This window comes from Octopus bimaculoides, chromosome 10, assembly GCF_001194135.2.
Source record: "Octopus bimaculoides isolate UCB-OBI-ISO-001 chromosome 10, ASM119413v2, whole genome shotgun sequence".
NCBI lineage: Eukaryota > Metazoa > Mollusca > Cephalopoda > Octopoda > Octopodidae > Octopus > Octopus bimaculoides.
This window is the reverse complement of record NC_068990.1, coordinates 32,375,138-32,385,605: the sequence shown is the minus strand read 5'-3', so window position 1 is coordinate 32,385,605 and position 10,468 is coordinate 32,375,138. Positions and strand designations below refer to the sequence as shown.

General features: G+C 35.0%; 1 protein-coding gene across 2 annotated transcripts in view; it reads right to left on the bottom strand.

The window, feature by feature from the left end:
* Positions 1 to 1,318: 1,318 nt before the first annotated feature.
* The window catches only part of LOC106874539 (guanine nucleotide exchange factor subunit RIC1), a 245,149-nt gene continuing 235,999 nt past the window's right edge, over positions 1,319 to 10,468 (bottom strand). For both annotated transcript variants that reach the window (XM_014922306.2, XM_014922307.2), the window contains exons 31-32: positions 7,283 to 7,471; positions 1,319 to 4,832 (exon numbers count right to left, since the gene is read on the bottom strand). In XM_014922306.2, coding sequence (XP_014777792.1) covers positions 4,589 to 4,832; positions 7,283 to 7,471 — 433 coding nt within the window. In that variant the 3' untranslated portion in view covers positions 1,319 to 4,588. The remainder of the gene's footprint in view (positions 4,833 to 7,282; positions 7,472 to 10,468) is intronic.

Below are 10,468 nucleotides of genomic sequence, written 5' to 3'. Positions count from 1 at the left end.
ATTAAATTAAATTATTGGTGGCAAGTTTAATGTAGTCTTTAGTCTTCACACAAACAGTTCTCCTTCCACACAAACAGTTTTCCATCCCTGCCTTAGTACTTCAAGTGAGCTAGCTGGTTAGAGCTCTTCCATTTCTATACTGACTATTCTCATCAGTTAAATGTTTTATCATTGATCCATCTGATTCAGATAATCAAAACCATACACTTGTAATATGCCTCTCTAGTGGTATGCACATATTGATGAGACAAGAATAATGGCAAAGGAAAGTTGGAATGAAAATGAGCAATCAAGCATTTACATTGAGAAATGGCAGAATGATTGTATACAGTTAGTAAAGATTCTCTTGGCTCAGCTGCAATTTGGTGAGACAAACAAACATGCAGGCTAGCCAATGCACAAAGAGATTATTTGCTGATAGTTTGTCTTGAGAAGTAAATATCTTTCAAATAGTAATAGTGGTTGACTTCCTCCATGTGTTATAGAAAATGTTCATCTACCTACATATATAAAATTCTTTGTCTCTCTTTTTGTTCCCTATGCATTCTCAAATGGCTCAACCAAATCAAATCAAATCTTATAAGGTATATAGTATCAGACTCCATGAGTGTCAACATGTAATTTCTTTTTCATTTGGATTAAAACAATATACCATTGGCACTGGTGCAGTATTATGTGTCAAAAGTGAAAGAATAGGATCTATATTGTAATGTGATATAATATTGTTTCACTTTTATTTTTTCACTTTTAATTCTAATGTGATAACATTAAGATCATCTTATTTCTATTATATTTTAAATAAATGAGTAACATCAGAGAGGTGATGGGGTGAGAGTCAGCAAGGATAGCAACATCAGACAGAGAGGTGATGGGGTGAGAGTTAGCAAGGATAGCAACATGAGAGAGAGAGAGAGAGAGGGGGGGAACAGTTAAAATATGTTTTAAATATATGGTGAAGACAGAGTTAAAAATGAAGAATGAAATAGCTGTCAAGGGAATTTAAAAAGCAGAATATTGAACGTGAAAGATGGACTGGACATTTTCACTGATAGCTAGATGAAAAATGTGTGAAAAAAATAATACATTCTATGCAGACAGAGCATAGAGGGTAACCTGAATATTACAAGATGGGAGATATGTAGCCTTCTCAGTTTTGTCTATTTTCCTCCTGAGTTAAACATGAACATCAAATTTTTTCCAGAGTGTGCAATGTTGATAAGCATAGAAAGTAACAAGAAACATTGAAGACACACCACATCAAACGACAAAATATCCCCCACACATCACTTTTAAGAAATAAACAAGACCAACAAAAACAACATGTAAAAATACAGTTTATTCTGTGAAATCTAGAGATTCCACAGATCTAATGGTATGTGACAAGATATTTTTGAGACTGTATACAGCGACAAATTGTAAAGGCATCACTACAGAATAAACTAACTGCAATGGTGTATTTGGTTGCAGAAAAGTTTCAAAATCATGAAGTCAGAATGTAAGAGATTCTTTCAATGGAAAAGTCTGAACTGTGCAGATTCATGTTGAAACACTGTCACTGGAGATCTTCATAAAAATCTGTATGCAGAAGCTTTACAAGGAACAACAATTGCACTTCTTCCTAGTAAAATGTTTTCTCTCTGTCTCTCTCTCTCTCTCCCAATCACACACTCACAAACATACATACATATACAGAGAGAGGAAGCATGAATGAAAGAGTCAAAGGGATACTGAAATACCTGCTCAAAGGACAGCAATCAATATTCTATCTTTGACACCACACAACACTGTGGTGTTGTAGGTCCACAGCTAAAACATCAAAAACTTAAAAACTGTTCAGCCCTCTTTGCATTGAATCACTTTGTTTTAGGACAATTTTTTTTTTTACCTCCTGAATGTTACATTAGTAGTGAAGTATTGATTTTTAGTGATTGAAACAGTAAAATATGTGTCAATATAATCACAAGGTATTGATTGATAATATTTAAATCAACGGTTGAGTATTTTAACACTTCACTATTGTTATTGCTATTACAGATAGAGTTCCTCACATACTTTCATAATCAAAGATAAAGAATTAATCTTGAAACAACAGAGGAAGAGCTGGGAATTTTAATGACTCGTCTTAAAATTTGAATTTAGATATTCATCTTGTTACATGGAATTGGTTTGCAGGAAGTTGAAGATAGAAGAAAATGCTTTTTTAAAAATATGTCAGATGACTGGGACATCTCTACAGAAAGTGCTTGTCTAGTCTATCAACAGTAATTCAACCAGATAGAAACTGTTCCCTCTCTAGACTAGTTACTATGATTGAACTTAAAGGCTCAAGCAGTAATTACAAGCAGGTCACAGACTTGGTTTTTCAAGGGTTTACAACTACATTAAGCACCTGCATTTGATGATAAAACAAAGATTTTGTAGTTTATGTTAAACATTGCTACTGATATATATAAGCAAAGGCATGTGATGACTGCCACCACATTGTTAAAGATAGAGAAAACTTTATTTAATATTTTAGCATCCATAAATCTCATTAAAATAAATTATTCCCCCCCCCCCCACTTCTTAAACATTGGGGTAGCTTTCATGCCTTTTCACACACTATCATTCAAAGTGTGTATAGTTACAACTGTCAAACAAAAGTATAAACAACTTTGGCTTCTGCAAATGGTTGCAGTTGGCTCTTGTATCTAGCAGCTGCTTCCACATGTTATAGTTGTCCTCAACACAGCATTTGTCTGCCTGTTATAGTGTCAATTAGGATTGGCATCCAGGTCATATCCATGTTATATTCACACACACTCTCTCACACAATGGTCAATAATGTGCATCCAAATATAAGAGAAAACAAGCTTTAAATGAAATGATGATGATGAAAATAATGCACATCTGATAAAAGGCACAAAGTTACTAAATAGCAGATTGCTAATAATTATGATGTTATGAGTATTCTAGACTGATTGATGTACCTGGTTCTGAATGTATTGTACAAATTTGTGAACTACAAACAACGAAATTGTTTTGTGCATATCTGACTGCAATGTGATTTAAAGAAAACTGCAGCATGAATATAATGCCCAAAAACTAGTAATTTTATACTCTCCACAGTAGTACTTTGTAGACTAATCACTATGCAATGCATCATCAAATACTGTCCATAGCTTCATGCATAGCTAACTGCAACAAAGCTTGGCAATGGCAAGATGTAATACAAGACACAAATAGCATTAGAAATGATGTCATTGATGCAAAGTCCATCCAAGTACAATACAGAAATCAGAGCTTATAGCATAATAAGGAACCTTATATTTAATGAATGACATCAAGGCCAGGAATGAGAAGGAATGGCTATAATTGTGCTATAAAACAACAACATGATTTAGACAGTTCGGAACCAAAACTTTACACAACACAAGTTTTATGAACATGGGAAACCCACAAACATAAAACACAAACACTCCACAACAAAACAGCAATGTACACGTTTTCACTGCAGTTTACACTTCCTGTACATACTGTTACAAAGTATGGAATATAAAACTTACCTATGATTGACAAATGTACAGTAAAACAAACAATATAAAGAGAGAGAGAAATGGGAGGCACAAGTGAAGCCATACTTTCTTCATAGATAACAAAATTCAGAATTGCACCGATGCCAGATTTACAGACAATTTTAACAATTCTACACCATTGTGTAATCATTACTGCACACTGCAATTTGCAGTTGGTCCAACTTCACAAAAAATAATACACATAATTTTCTCTATTTTCCTTTCTTTTTTTAAATTATTTTAATTATTTACAGAATTTCATTTTATTCTGTTTTGTATATTTTTTTTTTAAATTTTGTTTGTACATATTTTTCATTGTTTATATTTTATTTATTGTCTTTTTTCTTCTTTCTTCTCGTCTTATTTTTAGTTTGTGGAAGATGATATTGAAATAAGATACAAGGCAATAAAAAGCAGTAGGACTGGTGGGGTGGGATGGGGGAATTAAAATCGAAAATGGGATAAAGAAAACGGCAGTAGGTATAGGGTTGGGAGCCCATAACAGAGACAGAGAACAATATAACTACTCATGATTTGTCTCGGCTTGTAATATTTTTTGTTTGTTATTTTTTTTTTTTGTATGAAAGCTAAGATGGTCAGTTGTCGTCATGTAATTCATTAAAATAGAGCTTTAGTTTAAAAAAAAAAAAGATAATTAGAGAGAGAGAAGACAAAAAGAAAAAAAAAAAAGATGCTACAGAGAAGCATAAAGATTATAATATATTCAGAAAATATAGCTTTTATGTTGTTGAAGAATATCAAAATGTTTTCAGACAAGAAGAGAAAGAAGGAGAAAAGGAGGAAATGATCTGAAGTTTTGAAATTTTGCTGGTTCACAGGTTGAAGGTAAAAGTGGAACTTGTTATTCACTGAAGGACATTGGTACTGTGTTGTTGGTGTAATGACAGTTGTGGTGTGTTGTGTTTCAATGAAGAAGTGAGGCTGTAGAGGAATGGTAGCAGCCAATACAGTGTTCCCAGGAGATATATATATATGTCACAGAAAGATATACACAGATAATCGGTGGGTTGTTATCAAGATAAAAGACAATCATTGGTCTTAGTGTTTTTATCTTCATCAGGTTCAGTGTTGTTCTTCTCAACACTATCAGTTCGGATTGTCTGCACGACTGGTGACAGGGTCTTGCTTTCATTATGGACAGGAGTTTCTTCAACTGGTAATACAGACAGTCTAGTAATGGCAGGCATCTGGTTGGCAATTCTATCAAGCACTTGAATCTGCTCGTTTATTGTAAGAAAGAAGGTTTTGTAGCCAATGCTGAAAGATTAAAATAATAATAATAACATTAATAATAATAGTAGTAGTAGTAGTAGTAGTAGTAGTAGTATGGCTTCTGAACATAACTGATTGGAAGTGTTATCATGTATGTTTTATCTTGGAGTAAAAGATGGGCTTGCTTGTCAGTTGCTTGACCATAAGCAGTTGAGCATGTAACTTAGTGGCTGACAATATGTGCATCTCTGATCATGAGCAGAAGTAGCAGGGGGAGCATCATAGCCATGTATTCAGAGGAATTCTTTGGGGTTTGAATAATTCACCTCAAGAAACATAGGTGTTTCATTCAACATCCTTAAACAAACCTTATTCAGAGAACTTTTGAGCAGGCTGGGCTACTCAAACTGAAGAAAATTCTATCTGGGCACCCATATGCAAGGTCATGTGCTGTTTACTTTGATATAACATCAGCATATCACACACATATGGTTGTGATGCATGTGCCTGGTGTACCCTTATCAGACAGGTAGACATGGTGGGTATATTGGGTTTTGTATATTTGTACCCCAGTGTCACTTTGATGGCATGCACTGTTCTCTCACTCAATAATAATCATAATAATTAATAACAATTTCTATTATAGGCACACAGCATGAAATTTTGGGAGTGTGGGGTAATCAATTACATCAATCCTAGTACTCAACCAGTACTTGTTTCATCAACCAAGAGGATGAAAGGCAAAGTCAACATCAGCAGAATTTGAACTCAAAATGTAAAGACAAAGAAAGTGCCACTAAACATTTTGTCTGACATGTCAACAATTAATAATAATAATAATAATAATAATGATGATGATGATGAAAGCAATAATAATAATAATAATTTAGAGAACTTAGGATAAATTTCTGAAAAAATTATAATCATCAAAATTATTTTCTAACATAAATTTTTACTAATACAACAAAAAGTTTATAATAGGTGCAGGAGTGGCTGTGTGTTAAGTAGCTTGTTTACCAACCACATGGTTCAGGGTTCAGTCCCACTGCATGGCACCTTGGGCAAGTGTCTTCTACTATAGCCTCGGGCCGACCAAAGCCTTGTGAGTGGATTTGGTAGACGGAAACTGAAAGAAGCTTGTCGTATATATGTATATGTATATATGTCTGTGTGTGTGTCTGTGTTTGTCCCCACAACATCGCTTGACAACCGATGCGGGTGTGTTTACGTCCCCGTAACTTAGCAGTTTGGCAAAAGAGACCGACAGGCTTACAAAGAATAAGTCCTGGTGTTGATTTGCTCGACTAAAGGCAGTGCTCCAGCATGGCCACAGTCAAATGACTGAAACAAGTAAAAGAGTAATACTATTTAGACATGATGATGGTGATTGTAATGCACACAACTACTAATAACATTATCATGAGTTCAAATATCACTCCAGTCATCAAATCCCTCACAATCAAGTCTTCCAATTGTAAAAATAATTCCTACAATAATATACAAACATCCAAATTTCTAAAGACCTTATCACCAGAATATAAATAAATGAAAGTAAAACAAAATTTATATATATATGAGACTCGAACTCACACCTCCGTGATTATGCATCGCGGTGCTCTAAACCATTAAGCTAAACTGCCCTCATTAAGGTTAGCTTAATGGTTTAGAGCACCGCGACGCGTAATCATGGAGGTGTGAGTTCAAGTCTCATAGCTTATATATATATAAGCTATGAGACTATATATATATATATTATTATTATATATATTATTTACAGTCGTTAAACACTAAAATCTGGAGTAGAGATAAATGTATTAATGACACTTATTAAAACATAAAATCAAGAGAGAAATGTTGACTAATTAGGATTATTCATATTTTTCCAGATAACAATGATTTTATGTACAAACAAACATTTAGATCAATTTGGGAGACATGGGACAAAGGTTGTCTTCACTGTGAAATTTATCAGAGAAAACCTTTATCGCTGTGGGCTATACATGTTGTAAAACACCAACAGTCATTCCCAGACATCTTCTCTTGGCAGAACAGTGAATGCATTTCTAGCTCCTTGGCAATCACCAGTACCATATACTGCAAGAGAAACAATCCTGAAATGACTTCAAAGACATTTGTTTCTTTAGAGTAAATCAGCATCTAAATATAAGCTGATCATGTACAATGCCAGCCCTGACCAAATAAAATATTGTAGTGGACATACAAAAGAAGCATGGCAAATGAGGAAATATTTAGATCTGTAACAAAATGTTTAGGACAATTTGCTGTCATCGTGTGAACACTGCAAACTCTGAATTGAGGCCTAAGATCCAGTTTTGTATTCATTATAAAAACAGTAATGCTGTCTCTCATACAACTATAGAATAAGCATTAGGAACATTTTAAACCATTGCCTGAAGTACTGAAGGTTTGTGAAGCGGTTCCGATATAGAGAAATAAATGAAAAGTCTCAAGACATGAAGTAATATGCAACTTACCATTCTGTTTCTGCCCAGAGTTCCAGGTAAGATAAGCCCTCCCTCATTCGCCCCAGCATCTCTAGGGGTGTATCTGTCATGCTTGCAGTATTTACAGTACGAACCACAGCCAAAGTATCACGAAGCACCACAGAAATGATGAGGGCCCATTCTAGACAACCAGCCTCTAGAATCAGCTGCAACAAGTATCTGAAATGAAGAACAGTTCCAGTTACTGCATGTTCAAAAGATTATTGCAATCACTTGCAGATGTATTTTGAAAACAAGTAATTTCTGTGTTAAAGGGAAAAAATTTTTTTGAGTAACCAAGTAGAAATGTAAAAAGCCATAACTAAAACAAATGCACAAACAACAACAACAACAAAGAAAACTTAAATAAGATGCTTCACAAATCTGGAAAATGATAACAGAACAATAACAACAATAAAAATTTTAAAAATCTGTTAATTCTATGTGTATATCACCTTGTAGAACTGAGTGTCACTCACAATGGTACAATATATGAGTAATGTGTCAACTATGCTTATATATAGCGTCATATATTATCGACTGCTATCTCCAGTAAATATTGGTGCATTGTTGTACCACTATCTGATTTATATATATATATATATATATATATACACACACACACAAACACACACACACACACACATCATCGTGGTCATTTAACATCCATTTGGCATGCTGCTATGCGTTGGATGGTTTGACAAGAGCTGGCAGACCAGAGGGCTGTGCCAAGGTCTACTGTCTGCTTTATGGCTTGATGCCCTTCCTAATACCAACCCCTTTACAGAGTGGACTGGGTACTTTTTTCAAAGTACAAACCCCAATGGTGTAACCAAGTAACATGCAAGCCAGGACTAAGTCCCCTCAACTGGGGAGAGTAGTATTGAGGGAGGTGGCTTTGTGCCAGTTGATGAGAGATTACAAGAATAATAGATGGATAGAGATAAGTGTCTTGCTGTAGAAAAGGTACAAAGATAACCAATTTGGAGAAGAAGAGATTGAAAAAGAGACACACAGAGAAATATAGAGATGGAGAGAGTGAGAGGGATGGTGGTGGATATGTGCCAAGACATAGCATCAAGGTGCAGTGGGGAGTGGATATAGGTGAAGTGACAGAGAGGATTAAACTGGCTGAGTGAGAAAGGGAACAGAGAGGAAAATTTCATAAGAATGTGAGGAGAAATAGTTAGATGGGATAAAGGGGACTACACTCTACACAGACCCACTTCCTCTGGTCCATCCCACCTAGACCCACCTCTTCTATCTGCTCTACCGTACATAGACCCACCCCCTCTATCTGGTTAACTCCACACTGACCCACCTCTTCTATCTGGTCTACCCCATATAGACCCACCCCCTCTATCTGGTTTACTCTGTGCTGACCTACCTCCTCTATCTGGTCTGTCCCATATAAACCCACCTCCTCTACCTGGTTTACTCCATATAGGCCCACTTCCTCAGTCTGGTCTATCTTACACGAATCTACTTCTATTTGGTCTAGCCTACATAAATGTTATTTTTCCTGGTATCCCGCCATTCAGTCTAGTATCTAAACCAAGTCGCACCCCTCAACACACTTTCATGCCTCTGTCTATATAAGTTAGGTTAACATAAACAGCCAATCTCTAGACAAAAGTTCACTCAAATGAAATTTCTCTCCTGTTTCATTTATCACTGTCAATCAATATAGACATTAAAACTACCACAGTCCTGCCCTACTCTTCAACCAAAGCCAGTCGGTTGAATTATTTTTACTTCCATATTAATTCATCACTGTCAGTTGACACATATTAAAATAAATAACAGAAGAAGACTGTGAAAACCCAAACTTTCTTATCTCAGTGATCAATATATAGAGAAAAGAGATCAATAAAATCAACATTATCAATCTTTCCAGCCATACAGTTGTGGCTCTAATGAACTGGAAATGAAACTAGAACTGCTTTAAACAGACATACTAACTACAACTAAACTTACACAAGCATGACTATGTATCTGAATACATATTCATGTACAGAGACACACACATATATAGACACACACACACCTTTTTCAGTTACTACATTTAACATATTGATGGAATGAATTTATACTTTCTTGGCAGACTATCCACCAACCAACTAAAGGCAGTCGGACTACCAAGAGAGCCTCTCAAGAAAAAAGATGGGATGATCACAACTGGAAAGCTTTTGATCATTCAAGGCCAAAGTGGGAACAAACAACAACAAATTTCTTATGTGAAAGTCAATTCTTAGTAAATAATTCTCAAAAAACAATCTCTTAAGTTTACCGCTTTAGGTTTTGTTCCTTCAGAACAAGACATCCACAGACACCACTTCACCCAATTCTCAATATAGTCTTTACCTCCTATTGGAAGTTGAACCAGAAAGTAATAATGTTATCCAATCATTTTTTTTTTCTCAAGTTCTCATTATACTTAAACTATTACACCAAGGCCTTTTTTCTTTTTTATCTCACCTGACTTTTTTTTATCTCACCTTACTAATCATTCTCAGAACGATTGACAAACCAACTCGGACATGACCAGAGCTAACCAAACTGTTGTTAATGAATCTCAAAATGAACCATTCCTGGCCTGCTGAACTCAGTGGAACAGTATTGTTATTTTATAAACAAGGCCGATACATTAGATAGAGAAGTTTCATACTTAGACTGTAAACTGAGGGAGAATTTAGATATCCTCTTCGCAAAATGTATAAACTTCCCCAAAAGATTTGTCAGGATTGCTCTGATACTGTTGTTTATATTGGAGAATATGTTACTGTTATGTAAATTAGAGGCAAATAGTGTTGTTGTTGTTGATGATATTGGAGGAAAAAGAACTATAGCTGTACAAATAGAAGCAAATACAGAAATTCATAAGCACACAGGTACACAAATATATAGGTACTGAAGCAGTACCTATATATAGTTTATAGGTACAGAGGTAAATAGGTACAAAGGTAAAACAACAAAAAAAAAAAGAGTATAGCTGTACATGGATACAGAGATATAACTGTACAGGAGCACATTGGTACAAAGACACAGCATTGATACCGAGGCACAAAGGTATATTGCTACAGAAATAAATATATACAGAAGTGCAGAGGTATAGACACAGTATAGATACATAGGAATGGGAAGACATAAGTACAGTATATATATATATATATATAT